Genomic DNA, 18,396 nt, shown 5'->3' on the forward strand with positions numbered 1-18,396 from the left:
TTAAGCTGCTACTCACCTTGAATTATTTGTTCAGAAGAAAATAATTACAGTAAATATGACATTGATGTTATTCATCATAAAAATTAATTGGAGAGTATTCTTTACATCTCCGAATCAATAACATCTACAATGAGAACGAACAGGTAAAATATTAATAATTTAAATTTACAAATTACATATTTGATGCAAGAAATAATTAATAAAATTAGGCTAATCAGAAGCAATGAAATCGTTTCAAACCAGAAAATAAAATTGAGAATGGAAACGGGGACTGTGTCAACGAGACAACAACTCGACCAAAGAGCAGAAAACATCACAAAACCTCAAATGGGTCTTCAACACAGCGAGAAAATTCTGCAAAAAGGTGGGCTCCACCTAACCCCTAAATAATAATGTATACTAATTCAGCGAAAATATAAGATTAACAATTTTCAAAGGAAACACTGAAATATTATACCCCCGTAAAGAATAAACAAGATAAAAATTATTTAAAAGGAAGCAATGAAACCTTTTACCTGTAAAAAAACATGTACAAGGTACAAGAAACCTTCAATGAAAAAATAGAAAAGAAATAGGTCTGACAAAGGCTTATATTGCAGAACATTCTGTAGCTTGTGAACCTCAAAATATTAAAAAAAAAAAAACACAAAATTTTAAAAAAAATTACCAAAGGTAGATTTCCGGAGTCCATGAAGGCGAAAATAAAAATGTACACTTAACTCTTTATCATGAGATTAACAGGGGTTAAATAAGATGCTTTGTAAAGGAAAGATTGTTCTGCTTAACAAGTGGCACATATGATTGTGGGAAGGGACAAAAGTATGCCTTTATAATAACTCATTTTACTAGAGACATGTTTATTGACGAAATGCATGTTCAGATTTTTTCATAAGCTCAGGTTTATGACTTGCATGCACACAGATTCTCACATTTATTCACCATGATATTTTTACTTGGATTTCAACTATTGTTCATTCATCAACTATTTTATCACACATTCACTCTCGCCGATTCATAACACCTCTCATACACACCATCACAACCTTTCTAACACAAAAGTTATGAAAGACTTTTTAACAAAAACAATGGATGTGTTCAGATCAAACAATATGTTCAAGATATAATAAAATTAATATAATTTTACCGAAAACTTTATACCAAATTAATTTTGACACGGTGACGAGGGGAATGATATATTCCATATGGAATAACAGAGCACCTAAATACATCTTTAATAACGAATGTCAGATTAGTCTTGAATAGATGATATATTATTTACCAGTAACACAAAATTTCACAGTGTTAGAAGATTAATAAAATAATTCTTTCAAACTACAAAAGATCTTTAAAAGTTTCTGATAAATACAAAACTTGTATTAACTTTCGCCGATTTACAGTTTTATGTATGTAAGTAAATGTTTTGAAGAATGTATGTTGGTCTACAGATGTCTTTTGTATAAATTTAATATTGGGTTGGTATTTCATTGACATATACCGAAATTGAACAGCGTCTATCAACAGTGTCCATTTTGATTGTAATGAATATTGATATTTTGGAAGATTATGAACACATCCTTGTTTCTGCATACATATACATTTTGAACTATACAGCGTATCTATTGCACATAAACAGTCTAAAAGCAAGTTATAGAAATTTTACATATATAAACATTATGCTGCTTTATAAGATACAAGGTAAAAGTACTTATATTCTCTTATTTAAGAAATATAGACCAGAGACAAAGATAAAAGTATTCATGAAAGCACCGTATCATTATTAAATGCGAAGTTCAAATGTGAGAAAGTTCTTAGCACTTAATGTTTTAAACATAGCACTTATTTCAATAAAATATTACAAAATCAACAAAACATATTTGTAATCGAACAACGTACAATAGTGTAACAATAATTCAACAATGTTTTTAAAAAACAAGTCTTAACAACATTTCGGGACTTTGCAAACATGCTCCGAACACAAAACTTATCACAGTTTAAACCTCCACGCAGACAAGTTTCTAAGAAACTATAAATGCAATGTAAGGATTTCTGTAATTCTCAACCTTCAATGAACACAATCATGTACATATAATTTTATCACAACTATTAACGGAAGTCATTTGACCTAGACATGACGAATTCACATGACATCTTGTTCAAATTTGAGTAATCCGATGGTAGGTTCATATGTTCCCGCCAAGTAATATACATCACAACTCTCTAATTTATCACATTTCCCGCGTCTATAGTCTGTGTAAGAGATGACGTCACATTTATGAGAAATTGTTTGAACGTCATTCTCATCGAAATGTGGGGACTGGAATAGAGCTCTCTGTAATAAAGATATATAACCCTGTTAATAATATCAAAAGCTACTAAAAAGTTCGCACTTCAGTTTTATCCTGATTGCTCGCTTATAGTTATCAAAGGTACCAGGATTATAATTTAGTACGCCAGACGCGCATTTCGTCTTCATAAGACTCATCAGTGACGATTATATCAAAATATTTATAAACCCAAACAAGTACAAAGTTGAAGATCCAAAATTCCAAAAAGTTGTGCCAAATACGGGTAAGGTAATCTATGCCTGGTTTAAGAAAATTCTTAGTATTTCGAAAAATTCAAAGTTTTGTAAACAGGAAATTTATGACATTGACCACAATATTGATATTCATGTCAACACCAAAGTATTGACTACTAGGCTGGCGATACCCTCGGGGACGAAACGTCCACCAGCAGTGGCATCGACCCAGTGTTGTAAATAGTTATCAAAGGTACCAGGATTATAATTTAGTACGCCAGACGCGCATTTCGTCTACATAAGACTCATCAGTGACGCTCATATCAAAATATTTATAAACCCAAACAAGTACAAAGTTGAAGAGCATTGAAGATCCAAAATTCCAAATAGTTGTGCCAAATACGGCTAAGGTAATCTATGCCTGGTATAAGAAAATCCTTAGTTTTTCGAAAAATTCAAAGTTTTGTAAACAGGAAATTTATGAAATTGACCACATTATTGATATTCATGTCAATACCGAAGTATTGACTACTGGGCTGGTGATATCTTCGGGGACGAAACGTCCACCAGCAGTGGCATCGAAAATTGTAAATAGTTATCAAAGGTACCAGGATTATAATTTAGTATGTCAGACGCGCATTTCGTCTACAAAAGACTCATCATAGACACTCATATCAAAATATTTATGAATCCAAACTCGCTAAGAATTCCTATGTAGCAATAATAATTCCCAACAAAACAGTTGCTATTGACATAATAGTTACATTTAAACAAGTGAAATATATATTTTATTGGTTTAACATCACAATGCTATAATAACAGCAAGTACAAAGAAATGATTTTCCCTGAAATATCTAATGATGAAACTATTTAAAATGGAAAAAATCAGCTGCTACTATTTTTTAGCCAGATACAAAACTTCAGTCGTATTATTTGATGACAAGGTATGTAGACTATTCTTAGACAAGATTTTTTCTGAAAACCATTTTCAGTGGCGGATCCAGGGGGGGGGTAGGGGTTCCGGGGGTTTGAACCCCCCCTTTTTTTAGCCGATCAATGCATTTGAATGGGAGCATATAGTTGGAATCCCCCCCCCCATTTACTCTGGGTTGGGAACCCCCCTTTTTAAAATGGCTGGATCCGCCGCTGATTTCATTAGCTTTGTCTATAATTGAGAGAAAAAAATCGTTTTACATGATAACTATTTCAACACGATAAACATTAACACTTAATATTCTTTATAAAGCAGTCTACCATAATAATATAACAATTGAAATAGCAAACCTTCATGTCCTGTAGTTTTTTACCACCACGTGTTTCCTCGGGATGATAAAACCATTTGACCTTGACAGTCATTTGTCCTCCCCACGATTCCCACATACTATCAATGCGACCGATATACGGTAAGTGAGGTCTTCCTGTAGATAGGAAAACGGCACAGTCTCCAACCTGAAAGATAATCACTTTACTTTTAAGCATTTATTAGTTAATAGAATCATACACAGAGGAAAAGATAATATACAATGAAAATTATGATCCAAAACTTTTACCAAAAGGGAATTAAAAGGCTGCATGTGTTAATTTTTAAGACAAATTAACAATACTTTTAAATTCAAGCAATTAAAATAAAAAAAACACACCACACGTATTCTACACTCATTGGTTGCAATCTTGACAGACGATACAAAACACATTACTCAACTTTAAACATTTATTACATTATACCAATTAATCAAAATATTTACTTTTATTTCCTCTTTCCCACGGACAATTTCTCTGTAAAATTCTTTCTTTGCTTTTCCTTTCATGCCAGGCCTTTTTGTGCTTTTACCATGCCAGCGCCATAGCTGTCGTGGAGGTATAAAAGCTACAAAAAAGTTTGATTATCAACAAATTAACAAAACAAGTACAATAATCAAAACGATTGTCCAACAATATTGGCATCTATGTTTTGTGTTGTATTTCTAAGGCATACCAATAACCTCAGAGACAGGACTATTTATTATTCGCTTTATTAAAAATATATTTTATTTCATTTTTTAAACGGCTATTCGCTTTATTACAAATATATTTTATTTTTAAAACGGCTAAGACTTTTTATGGTCTTTCGGCTGTTTTTTGTTTTTCCCATTGCCTTGTCAGTTCATTTTCGACTAATGATTCTAGATTATACTATGGTATGTTCCAACTCTCTTTCATACAATTTCTCTACAATTTCTTTCTACAAATTTTATATATCACATTTTTATAATGAAACGAAATCAGAAAATTTCATTTATACAAACACAACTTACAGTCTATTTTGATTATTCTAAATCGAGGATTGAATGTCTCACTTTATGATATGGTATTATTTATGGCCCTTATTTAAATATTGGAGATAATTAGAGTGCATGAGGTTTCTTTGCGTCCGAAACGCAAGTATGTAACGGAGAAATCCAATAGGTGAAGAGCACCTAGATATTTCTGCAATTATAATTTCAATTTCTAACATGACTTTCATGTCTTAATATCTATTCTTTTAAATTGAAACGTTGCAGTGATAAAAACTAATGACACATAGACGACCTACATGATATTATACTCAGGTATCTTTATAACATAATAGTGCAAGATAATTCAATACTTAAAAGATTACCACAAAGTCAATCTCAGTAGCAACAACATCGAATGGAAATATAAGATAAAAGCACAGCCATTGTATGTAGAAGCATGATGAAGGCAGTACAACATGTATAATGTAATTAGTACCTGCCGCCGCTCTGCTCTTAGTCTCTACATTAAATGAAGGCTTCTGGAACAATGATTCAGTCCTTGCTATGTCACCATTTCCAATGCTTTTAAACTGAGTAAACATCAGACTTTGAGCCAATATGGATTTTCCCTCATGATGATTTCCAAAATGATAATGATGAATAAATGACAAATGAGGTATGTCTGAATGATTACACTTCAAAAAATTACCTTGATCCTCAAAAACATTTCGTTCTTTCTTCTTATCTTCTGAACGAACTTTTTTCTTTTTAACCTCTTTATCATTGTCAGATTTATGCTTCCTTTTAGAACCATGATGTTTATTATGCTGTTGTGAAGAATGTAAACTGAACACACTATCGGTATCATCTTTGTCAGTGTCACTATCACTGTCATCAAAACCACAAACATCAATATCCTGTTCGTCTTCTGAAGCAATTTCTAAAAAGTCGTCCTGTTTTATTTTTGGAGGTCGTCCTGGGCCACGTTTGACTTTTATATGAGAATCAGAAACAGAAGGATTTTCAGATTTTCTATGTTCTGATATATCTGATGTTGTATGTCGTCGTCGTTTTCCAATAAGCAACAGAGGATTTGGGTCATATGCTGTAATACAATAGGTTTCACATGAAATTAGTTTAAAACAAATATACAAAGTGTTGTTTATCTGATGAAGGCATCCTTGGAGGAACGAAAATAATAAAGTGTTAATTTCTTCTTTATAGCAGAAAGTGCCAAATCAATTATTTTTTATTCACATAGTCGTTAAAATAAAAAGACAAAAGACAAACATCTGTAAAATTAACTTTTTAAAATCTGTCAATGCAAATATTATACTTACACACAAGTGGGAAGTCTGCCTGAAGCAATCGTATGTGATCGATTGGAATTTTACCAGAATCACCATCGTCAAATTCAACATTAATGAATCGTATATCTGGACTAGAATTGGGACTGCCTACAGAAATAAAACCACACCATTAATGAGTATTTTGATTTGATCCTAGCATATTTAACATACATTTGTTTGATGTGTTTGAGCTTTTGATTTTGCCATTTTTATTATGGACTTTCATTTTGGAATTTTCCTCGGAGTTCAGTAGTTTTGTGCTTTGAATTTTTATGTTTTATTATACAGTAGTTGTAATGTAAGTATCAGTAGTTTGCCGATGATCAATTCACATTAATCGATTACTTAGGGTTGAAGACACAAACTTGAGGCAAAGCATGAACACCAAAGGAAACTAGACGACAGGAAAAGGTCTTCTGTTATTTATGCATAAATCATTCTCATATCTATTATTCACAGTAGACTTTGAAAATACTTGGCAAACGTTTATACAAGAGAGAGTGTACAGAACTTTGAGTTTTTATCTTCATATACAAAAGGATGACATCAGTAAGGGAACACTTTAAAAAATCAAAATAAATTAAGATTCATTATACGGAAGATACTTCATTAAATGAAACTTCAATACCGGGTATATCATGTACAAGATTTGTCTAGTGAACATCCGTTTCAATTTTTATAGTAAAAGACCGCATAACTTAAACATCTCTTTATATTTCATTCCTTAGTAACATAATTTTGAATGTCATTCGAGCACCTATGGTTAGTTTTATGTAGACAAAACTCGCATTTACAAATTAGAAGCCTGGTGGTATCTTTGGTGAGTTCTTACAACTACTAGGTCGATTAAGCGACAGTAGCGAACTGATTTTCAAGTCTTGCAAATCGATCAGGGTGAGACAAATCAAGGTAGAAAGCAAAAGCTTAGGGAAATCGCAAGAACTCTTAAAGGAGCGAGACATCGACAGATCAATTAATTAAATAATCTATCGACAGTTGCAAAACATTCTAAACCTCTGGTGGAGGACGTTTCGTCGCCGAGGTTATCACGAGCCCCGTACAAGATATATCATATATAGATATTTTCATTTTCTGTAAATCTAATGTAATAACATGTCTGGTGAAGATGGATTGTGCGTCAGGCTTATCAATATAAATTTGAGTTTATTTTTATGAAAAGTCAGAGAAATTGTTATATAAAGGAGTACTGTGGATTCATTAATATTCGGTGGATAAAATTTTCGTGAATTTTGTGGGTACAGGAGAACCACAAATTTAAATGTTCAATTAATAATAAATATTCTAAAGGAATGTATGCAGACTTTGACAAAACAACTAAATTAAATAACAATGAAAATAGGTACCCGAAAGGGATTATCTTTTTTGTTAAATAATCACAAAATATATTTCAAACTTTAATTAATTAAGAACATCATTGATTATTGATAAAAGAAAAATATTTAAATTAATAACATATACACCTGTGTCTTACAAATTTACCTTTGGAAACAGTTCCAGGGTACAAACAATTAAATTGCTGACTCCAGTAAGCACAAATACGTGAACCCTCTCGCAGTTGAATTGAATTGGGTTGTAGATCCAATACCTAAAATACAGTATATCAATTTATTCTAAAATATACCAGTTTTATGTGCATCAAAATATCCGAAAGAATTGATGAATCAAATTTTAAATTAAATTTACGAAGGAAAGTTCTAAGGCACAACTCGAAAATCAAATAATGTTTAGGAAGACGAGGGCTGTAAAACATAAAGGATGCCTACATTTCATAGCAATATATTTGAACCAAAGTATATTTCTTTGCACGAGCGTTGACAAGAATAATGCAGACCTCTGGATCAAGAAGAATTTCGTACTGACATAAGTGTGTTGGTCATCTTAAAGTATAAAGCTCATTCTAAGTAAATATTCCAATACAATGTAATTTTATGTGTATCAAATGAGCCATTAGTTAAACAACATACATTGCAGAAACGTTTTTTTGACACAAAATGGCACAGAAAAAAAATGTATATACGGTTATAAATATGAGAAATGTCTATGTAGAAACGGTACTAGTATATTAAGTATATCACACAACCAATTATACTTACAACTTCTTTCAGGATCTCTTCTCTTGAATAAATATGAGGACGATTTCCTCTTTCATTTTTTATTAGTACACCATAAATATCAGGCGGATGAATAGGTTGAACAGTTCCTTCATAAAACAAACTATCTTTGAATACAAGAACATTAAGTCCGTCTTGGAGATCGCTTTCGGTAAGTACACAAGTTCTTGGTCCTGCAAAAATTAACATACTATTAGATTTTAAGTGAAAAAGAAATAATTTCCATTTGACACCTCAACTAATATCAAAACTGTTCATTCATACATGTAAAGACCGATTTTACCACTATTCATATGTAAATGAAAAATAAACATGAAATAGGGCTTATTGGAATAGTTAATTCCATATATTTATTTAAAATAACTACTAATAGAAACTTGATACAAACACCTTAGTTTCTTACCTGGAGTTGAAGGCATATCTTTAAGACGACTAAGTGGGATATCGTCTCCCTCACTTTCACTGTCGTCATTTTCTTGTACGTTAATTAGAGGTTTTACATCCTCACGTTTGAGCCTTTTCTTTTTCAGTTCACGTCTTTGTTCCTAGTTATAATAAAGAAGTAGCAGTTTGAAAAATATGTTGTTTCATGTACATTAATTGATGCGGTACAGAGTACTATAAAAGAGGAAATTTCTCAAGGGTTTTTATCAAATTATTTTAATAATTTTCAATCACGTCAAATACGAGAAAATGACCATACAAATAGTTCATACTAAAGCACCTTAATTGATGCGAAGAATGCGCTAATATTTCGATGCCGTAATTTAACCCCAATGAAAAAATGATTTCACATATAAAACTGTATAAATAGTATGATAACAATTCAGAAAATGGCAGCATATCTAAATGTAACCATTTCTTAAAAAATATAATAACCTTTTTCATTTCCATCGCTTTCATACTTGTTCGTTTTTCCATTGATTTTTTGTATTTTCTTTTTACTTTCTGAGTTAGTTCTTTCATATTCTTAGCTTTCTGTAACTTAGCTTGGTCACTTTTTGATTTTGGTTCAGCTTTGGTTTGAGGTTTGGAAACCGATTGCTTTGTTGACTGGGTATAATTTGGACTAGGCTGAGGACTAGGATCACTAAGAAATATTCTTTCACTTCGTCTTATCAACCATTCTTCGTCCAGGAACAATGGCTTCATAGGCGATTCAGGTTCCACCTTTGAAAATATATTAGTATACTAACAAATCCTTTTCGTATCAGTGAATTATTGATTCGATTCAAAAATAAGTTTGAAAATGATTGTAGCGAAAGATATATTCTGACCCTTCACATTCCAAAACAGTAAAATAGTTCTTCCATTACTTTCATATTATGCTATTACTTTTGATAACGGAATAGGGATTCAGTATATCGTTTCGTCAGTTGTGGTGTCAGCAAGACGAAATCAGCAGTAAACACAGTTATTGGCAATGAAAATGACTCTTATCTTTGCATTTAACATCGACAGGGGTATGTTATTTACAATACAAAACCAGCTCCAACAAGGTTGTGAGGAAGGACGACTAAGATTTACGCATTGCTTAACCGAGATCATATATCTGTATCTTAACGCACAATCGACATGTTTTCCAGTATTAGATCTATAGATACTATAATTGTCGTCTTATCTGTTATTTATACGATGCGCTTCGGACGCATTGAAATTATTAAATGTGTTGTTTTCAATTTTTGTAGCTTAGTCCCGTTCTGAAATGTTAATCAAGTTAACAAGACTCGAATAACAGATGATGCATGCATAGTAGGGGACGCTTGAATGTCCCAAAGGTATCTTCTGCCCCTCTTTTGTCCAATCAACGCATCAAGGCTCGCACCGTTTGTAGTTCTATCGATTCCCTTAGTTTTTGTTTTCTTGATTTGTCAACTTAATCGATTTATGAATTTGAACATCAGTAAACAAAATACCTATTTTTTAGTGTATACAATTTAATCAGCTTGATAGCGGCCTCGTCATTAATTCTCATTTCTTATGGAAAAGTATCATTGATTGAGGATATCCTTTATGAAGTAAACTTTAAAAAAAGTAGTATTACCTTTGGTTTTCTTTGAGTTTCATCTTTGTTCTTTTTAGCTAGATCTTGAAAGCTTTGATACTGAAATAGCTGGAACGTTTTGGATGTTTTCGCTACAAGTGTTTCTGAAAAGAGCATTAATATATACGGATATTTATGAAAAGTAAAATCACAAAACTACTGAACTTCGAGGAAAAATCTAAAAGGAAAGTACCTAATCAAATGGCAAACGTATTTCTATCTTTTTAATCATATAATACAGATATGTCTCTTTTGATAATCTTTTCGAATGATGATGCAATTTTGTCATCGTTTTAATTATTTCTTAGTGCATATGCTCTTCAGTCCTTACTTACGTAAAATATACTCGTAATAAATAGTTTGTTTTAGAATATTGCCAGACATTTGATTCTTTCTTTGCAAAATGGTCAATCTTAAACAAATCGTTGTTTTTGAAGAAAATAAATTATTATTTCGATCATCCTATATTTATAGATGCAATACATCATTGTTACATTCTGCTAAAACAAAATTGCGATATTGATGGAAGTGATAATATCGTTAGTCGTATTTGAAAAAAAAACCAGACTATTAATCACTGTCTTAAACAAAAACTGCTCCAACAGGGTTAATAAGGAACTTTACGGCCACGAATTGGTTGACCGAAATGATGTGTCTATGTTGAAACTCACTAGCGACATGTTTTGGCGGTCTTGTATATTTTAATACCAGAATAGTCTGAAATGTTATGTTACTGAGTATGTCCTGTTTCCGATTAAAACATTTTTCCTCGAGTCTGTGAATTCGGAAGATGGGTGTAGCAGCCTATCAGGCGATGTTTGGCGCGACCCGTTTGGCTACTATTAAATTCCCAAAGTGTTTGTTTATCTTCTTCATTAAAATTTGAGATTTGAAAATTAATAAACTGGTGCTTATGTTTTTACCTGTGACACCTGTTGTTCTTGCAGGCGTTCCTTTGCGTGGTCGACCCGGTTTTCTCTTTTTGATCTCGGGGCTGTCTGGTTCCGATTTTACATCTTTCCTTTCTGTTTCTGTATAGAAATGGTAAATTTCTCAAGTTTGGTTTTTAATAAACAGCCTCAACATGAAATTCCCTAAGAATTCTTACTTCTTTTGTTCATGTTTTAAAATTATAAATACCCCTTCCATAAAAAGTTATTGGTCACAATCTAGATCAAGTCAGGTTTTTAAGATTACTATGACTGCTATTAAGCTATAAAAAAACAATATTGCTAATACCAAGAAATTTAAAAAAACAATATTGCTAATACCAACATTTTTTTTTAAACCTATTTTTTTTTATATTCATAACTGATTTTCTTAGAACGAAAAATCCAATGCATCTCCGTACTTTATTGCATTTGTTATAAAAACTGTCCAAATATTTTTAATATCGTGTTCTTCGACTTAAAATACTGTATTATCAAGTGATATCAAGTCTAGATCGTTCTTGTATGTATTTAGAGACAAAAAACCTGTTTAAGCCATCAAACCCAATATCATATCCTGTATCCCCCCCCCTTTTTTTTTTATCAAGAATGATATTTATCAAATAAAAAAAAACCTACATTAAAAAAATCTGGTCATATTTTTAGGACAGAAACAGCTATCGTAAACAATTATGTATTTATTGGTTAATTGAAGTCATATAAGTATTATGTCAAAACTTTTCAAAATTGTGATAAGAATTTTTTTTTAAATTTCAAACAACAACTAGCTTTTAATGTAGTAGACAGACGCCAGGGGTTAATAGGTCAATGATATATTTAAACTAAAATATCTGTACTAATCATGCAAACTGTGTATATGAATTGTTACAATTCTACATGATATCTATATTTTGTAACAATAATAGTACTTTATGAAAATAACTCGTGCAAATAACGTTCTTTTATACATGCTAAAATATAAACCTGTGGAATGATCACTACAAAATACTTTGTTCTAAAGGGAAAATAAACCTTAACAGTGGTAATACATGTGCATGAATACAATATAATGCTGCTTGTTATTAGCTACCTTCTATTTGAGGGGAGGTTGCTATACTAGTGGAAGCGATATTTTCGTTAGTCTCATTAGTAATAGCCGATTCTTCATCACTATGTACAGCGACTACAGTATCTGTTGTCTCTTCTGAACACGAACCTTGTCGTTTTCGTTTGCTCTTTTTTGAAGTCATGTGTTGCTTCAAAGCATTTGAAGCATATTTTGCTAATAGTCCAAGACCAGATTGGAGAGCTTCCTTATCTACAAGAAAATAAAACTCTTAACTGTAGTGTTGACAAAGTTTATAAAATTAAAACTTCTGTTTTATATTTAGACAACCGAAACCTTAATCAGACTGCTAAAAACAGTGTTCTGGCGTATTAAATTATAATCCTGGTACTATTTACACCACTGGGTCGATGCCACTGCAAGTGGATGTTTCGTCCCAGAAGGTATTACCAGCCCAGTTGTCAGCAATTCGGTGTTAACATGAAGATCAATTATATGGTCAATTTTATAAATTGCCTGTTTCCAAAACATTGAATTTTTCTTGTCCCAGGAATAAATAAACTTAGCCATATTTGGCCCAACTCATTGAAATTTGGGTCCTCAATGCTCTTCAACTTTGTACTTGTTTGGCTTTATAACTTTTTTGATCTGACCGTCACTGATGAGTCTGATGTAGACGAAACGCGCGTCTAACGTATTAAATTATAATCCTGGTACCTTTGATTACTTTGAAAACGATGTTGTCACGTTATTCGTGACATGACATAATCACTTGATAGAATTTTAAATATTATTCGCGCTGACTCAAACATGTGCTGCATTATATATGGAGGGTTGTGCTTTACTTACCTTTTTCCTTATTCCTTTCTTTATGAACATCCTGACTGCTTTCCTTATGGGCGTCCCGATTCTTTTGCTTGTGAATATCTCGATTTTTTTCTTTGTGAACATCTCGATTCTTATCGTTTTGGACATCTCGGTTCTTTTCTTTATGTAATTCTCGTTTCTTTTCTTTAACAATGTCGAGACTCTTTTCCTTTAGAGCATCTTCTTTCCTCCATTTTTTTAATATACCATCTTTAGTCTCTGTCAAAAGGTGTTTTTTTTATATTTTATAGAATTATAAAATGCAACGAGGCAATTGAAGCAATTTGGTGTCATTGGTCCGGAAGATAATTTAATTTGTCGTAAAATTGATACAGAATTTATTTTTCTTAATTGTTGCCAAGATCTGTCTTATTGATATATAAAAAAAACATGTAAAAGAATGAAGTCTTAAAAAGGGGGTGTTGTATAAAAACTTGTTGTGGTGAAATAATCTCATAAAAGCTAAGACTTTAATCATTACCTTCTTTTATTTTCTTCGTTTTAAAAATGCGTTTCTTTTCATCTGTTTCATTCTTTGGTCTTGGATTTAAAATTGAGACTGAAAATATAAGATAAAGTTTTGTTCAACTGATAGCAAGAAAAAGGGGATTATATACATGAGATTTTGTAAAAAGATACTAAAGTGATATATATATTTTGCGCTAAAGATTAATTACCTTTGCCATCTGAAGATCCTTTATGTAAATGCTTCTTACTCTTGAAAGTTTTTTCTGAAGAAAAGCTTTTTCCTACAAGAACAATGCAAGGAATTTGTTAAACAAAAGCAAGACATGTATTCACTTTAAAGATAAACATGATAACATATTCATATTGATAAGATGAAAAGAATATATCCGTATGTAAAAGAACAACATTTTTATGTTCATAATTTAACATTTGGCACTACTATAACACTAAATTGATTTTTAGTGTAACATCAGTCCCTATATTTGCACATAAACTTATGATAATATAATACTATATAATGCACAAGTAAAATACATCATATACTCCTTTGATTTGTTTTGGGTAAGATGCATAATTTGATTCACATTTAGTATATATTCCCAAGATGAAAGCCCATCTCACCTAAGCTGTATTTGGCAAAACTTTTAGGAATTTTGGTGCTCAATGCTCTTCAACTTCATACTCTATTTGGCCTTTTAAACTATTTTTGATTCGAGCGTCACTGATGAGTTTTTTTGTAGACGAAACGCGCGTCTGTCGTAAATATAAAATTTTAATACTGGTATCTATGATGAGTTTATTTCAATTGGACGCGTATATTCGATTGAATATATTTTTATTTATAATTATGTTAACATTTTGAGTTGTAATAATACATGTAAAGAAAGGGCTACTAAATTAATTTGTATTGAATCCGATGACATTTTATGAACTGAATTCATATCGTGTATAGAATTTACGTCATAATTTGTTAAATCTCATCATAGGTTGAGTTACTGGCATATATAACGTCCTTGTGTTTAGAGGTCGGTCATTTACAAACGTGTCAACCGTATCGTATACGTTGACGTATCCGCATCTGCAGATATATCAAAAAATATTATGTGATCCCGAGCTTATCTCTTTGAAGCAATTAAACATACACTTTCAATATTTGTCATAGTGGTGTTTTGTAAAAAAAAATAATAAGGGGTTCTATTAACAACTTTTACATGCCCTTAAAAAGGAGCCAATGTACGGCAAGTACACGAATATCACAGTATAACACTATCAGAATAATAGTTCATTTGCGGAAGCAACGTGTTTGATGCAGACTTCCATATACAATACATATGTTACAGGTTTATGTTAAACTATAACCAGGTACGCTCAATATCAACATTTTAAAAGCAATCTATAACAATGAATATTTTGCATTATTATTATATTATATCGTGTTATGAAATTTAGGACATTTTATATAAATATCGCAATAATAAAAAAAATAATGAATATAATGTCAATTTGTTTCAGTGCTACGTAAATTTTTTATTATTCCTGTACCCAAATGACAAAAATAATCGAATTAGGAAGTATCTATTTTAAAATCGGAGGCAAATAATCACTACAATGGCCACAAAAATTGCTTATCGCATTACACATTAATGAAAACGGTAAATGACGGATGATTGAATCTCGTCCTGAATTCCAAAATAGTCAAAGAATGGCATTAAAGAACAGGACATGATCCGTAATTTCAAGGGTCTGAAGACTTTTCGGGTATCTAAATATAAAAGATTGCGAAAACGTGTCTCTTCTGAGTTGAGGCAAAGATGTGTCATATCATACCAAATATTTGGAATGGCTAGCGACAAAATACGATTTGTCGGTTATAGTAATCCTTCCCAATAAAACTGTTGGATAAATTTCATCGACAGGCGCACATCATTGTTTATAAAACTTTTATGATGAAAACATGCACATAACATATCTTTAATTATTAACATTAAGTGTTCCAATGTTACTGCACCAGATACCAAATTCAACAATCTAAAGTGAATATTTGAAAGCACAAAACCTCCTGTTAAGATATATTTACGTCATACGATAGGATTGATTGTATGTTTTAACAGTAAATAAGCGGTTAAAACTATAAAAGATTATCAATTAACACAAAATCGCCGATAATACAACAACTGCAATATACATTAAATTTCAGAAATAAAACCAGAATTGCAGCAAAGAATATCCAAAACCAATTCATTTCCGCGGATATTTGTCTAATGCTTAGTCCGTTTCTGTGTGTGTTACATTTTAATGTTGTGTCGTTGTTCTCCTCTTATATTTAATGCATTTCCCCCAGTTTTGGTTTGTTATCCCGATTTTGTTTTTTTGTCCATAGATTTACGAGTTTTGAACAGCGGTATACTACTGTTGCCTTTATTTATATACCCCTGGTGCGTTAGCTTGATCTTTTATAAGGGGTATAATGTATTTTTTAAAAACATTTGTTGACTTTTTCGTAAAAAGAATACGTTATCAATTAAGGTTCAACCCACCATTTTTACGAAAATGACAATGTTGTGTCGTTGTTCTCCTCTTATATTTAATGCATTTCCCCCAGTTTTGGTTTGTTATCCCGATTTTGTTTTTTTGTCCATAGATTTACGAGTTTTGAACAGCGGTATACTACTGTTGCCTTTATTTATATACCCCTGGTGCGTTAGCTTGATCTTTTATAAGGGGTATAATGTATTTTTTAAAAACATTTGTTGACTTTTTCGTAAAAAGAATACGTTATCAATTAAGGTTCAACCCACCATTTTTACGAAAATGACTGCACAAAGTCCGGAACATGACAGTTATGTTCCACTAGTTCCTGTGATGGCTGACGAATGCATTTTTAATCTTTAAAAGTCTTCAATTTACCTTGGAGTTCGGTACATTTTTAAACAGTAGTCAGGAAAGGTTTAAATAATATACATATCTACTACTCACCTGCTGACATAAGACTTGAAGTACTTCCTTTTCTCTTCACTGTGAATCCTGATTGTGTTTTAAAAAGAGCTGCCATTGCATTTGCCTTTAACTTTTTACTTAATGGCATCTGAAATAGGACGAATATATAACATTGGTCTTTTCGATTTTTTGAAAATAAAGTAAAATACTTATCTAATGTTTGCTCTGTATTTTTTAACTAATACAAATAAGTAAGTGAATGCTAAAGACACCGTGCTTTTCTCATATTAAAATCGTAATCGATTTTTGAAAATTTTATGTTTATAAATTATTTTCACATCATGATGAAAAAATGCAAGCCCAACACATATATCGAATGCAGTTTTCTTGTATAACTACTTTGATCTCTTCTACTAACAGAATGACTGAGAAATATTGATTTTATATACGTGTACACAGTTGTATCTATTTGTCAATCTAACGGTTTATTTATGTACTTAAAAAATCTTATACTGTATTGACGCATGTCTATTGTTGAAGACATTTTGCATGCATTTTTTATATTTTTGTTGAAGTGTTTTTGTCTTATTGAAGTATACACCAAGATTCCCTTTCCAAATGGAATTACTGCCCTTTGAATGGTACGTAAAAACTTACACCAAATCCACCACCAGTTTTCCTGAAAACTCGATCTACCAATTCTTCTGCTGGTTTCTTCTTTTTAACAGATCCATCTTTCGTTTTTGGTGACGGTTTTTTCTCACTAATAAGAAATATTGTATATTCAAACTTTCATGAAATCATGTTAAATCTATGTCTTTATTTGTTTATTTTCCCAAAAAATGGCGGACGAAGACAAAAGAAACCGACAACTCCACAGCAAAAAATAAATAAAATAAAAACTAAAAACAATGAAACAAGTTTACAAAACACTACAATTAAACTAAAGTGTCAGCAAGATGCAACCCATAAAAACCCGGGTTTTTGTCAAGTGCTCTGAAATGGTAAGCAGATCCTTCTCTACATATTATTCTTTTTATTCTTCGTAAGGCAGAATAATGTTACTTCATTAAGAAAACGAAAATACAAATTACATTATTTTTTTTAAAACAGAATAGTTACCTGGTGTCTGATCCTGGTGAAGAAATCAGCTTTTTCTTTGGTCGACCTGGTCCTCTCTTAGCTTCTCTAAATAGGTAATGAACTAAGTTTTAAAACTAAATACATGATTTCATAATCTTTCTATCATTTATCCAACCTTTTAAATATTACAGTAATAAGGAGGAAAATGAAACCAATGTACCACACACGATGATTATTCAAACACAGTATTAAAAGTCGAATGTATAACACACCAATAGCACTGCAGACTTTCTATCAAGCGCCAATCTGTCCATGGTTCATAGTAGAGGATACCAGTAACAAAATCAATACCGTGAAAATAGCTTACATAAAAAAACTTGTTGAATGCACTAATTTCTTATTTCCGAGAGATAAATGCATACAATAGATGTACATAAAAAGATGTGGTACTGATGCAATAAAATACGCCCAAAATAAAAGTGGACTATAATAAAATCAATCAAAAAGTATTAAATAAAATACGAAGTCTAACGAAAATTCAAAAAAAGGGTGGAGTCCATTAAACCTGACAAAATAAAACTATATCAACCAATGGGATCGATTGAAAACGAAGGCCTAGTAACTTCAAATACATGTCTTGAGGGAAACGACAATATATATTTTATCAATAAACTAGAGGTTTATTACAGTTTTACAAAATCCGACCGGCAGCTATATATATTTTATAAGTCACAAAAACTTCTAAGTC

General features: G+C 31.5%; 1 protein-coding gene across 6 annotated transcripts in view; it reads right to left on the reverse strand.

Annotated features, from left to right (window-relative positions):
- Positions 1-1,543: 1,543 nt before the first annotated feature.
- LOC143045566 (uncharacterized) overlaps positions 1,544-18,396 on the reverse strand; it is a 58,464-nt gene continuing 41,611 nt past the window's right edge. For 3 of the 6 annotated variants that reach the window (XM_076218163.1, XM_076218164.1, XM_076218162.1), the window contains exons 15-32: positions 17,688-17,753; positions 17,223-17,328; positions 16,605-16,713; positions 13,838-13,909; positions 13,642-13,719; positions 13,143-13,379; positions 12,318-12,545; positions 11,222-11,329; positions 10,299-10,402; positions 9,134-9,424; positions 8,658-8,799; positions 8,237-8,427; positions 7,623-7,728; positions 6,114-6,230; positions 5,270-5,878; positions 4,264-4,385; positions 3,803-3,967; positions 1,544-2,329 (exon numbers count right to left, since the gene is read on the reverse strand). In XM_076218163.1, the coding sequence (XP_076074278.1) occupies positions 2,138-2,329; positions 3,803-3,967; positions 4,264-4,385; positions 5,270-5,878; positions 6,114-6,230; positions 7,623-7,728; positions 8,237-8,427; positions 8,658-8,799; positions 9,134-9,424; positions 10,299-10,402; positions 11,222-11,329; positions 12,318-12,545; positions 13,143-13,379; positions 13,642-13,719; positions 13,838-13,909; positions 16,605-16,713; positions 17,223-17,328; positions 17,688-17,753 (3,043 nt within the window). In that variant the 3' untranslated portion in view covers positions 1,544-2,137. The remainder of the gene's footprint in view (positions 2,330-3,802; positions 3,968-4,263; positions 4,386-5,269; positions 5,879-6,113; positions 6,231-7,622; positions 7,729-8,236; positions 8,428-8,657; positions 8,800-9,133; positions 9,425-10,298; positions 10,403-11,221; positions 11,330-12,317; positions 12,546-13,142; positions 13,380-13,641; positions 13,720-13,837; positions 13,910-16,604; positions 16,714-17,222; positions 17,329-17,687; positions 17,754-18,396) is intronic. The other 3 variants (XM_076218166.1, XM_076218167.1, XM_076218165.1) reach the window with 3 other exon arrangements.

The sequence above is a fragment of the Mytilus galloprovincialis genome, chromosome 9 (genome assembly GCF_965363235.1).
Source record: "Mytilus galloprovincialis chromosome 9, xbMytGall1.hap1.1, whole genome shotgun sequence".
Lineage (NCBI taxonomy): Eukaryota > Metazoa > Mollusca > Bivalvia > Mytilida > Mytilidae > Mytilus > Mytilus galloprovincialis.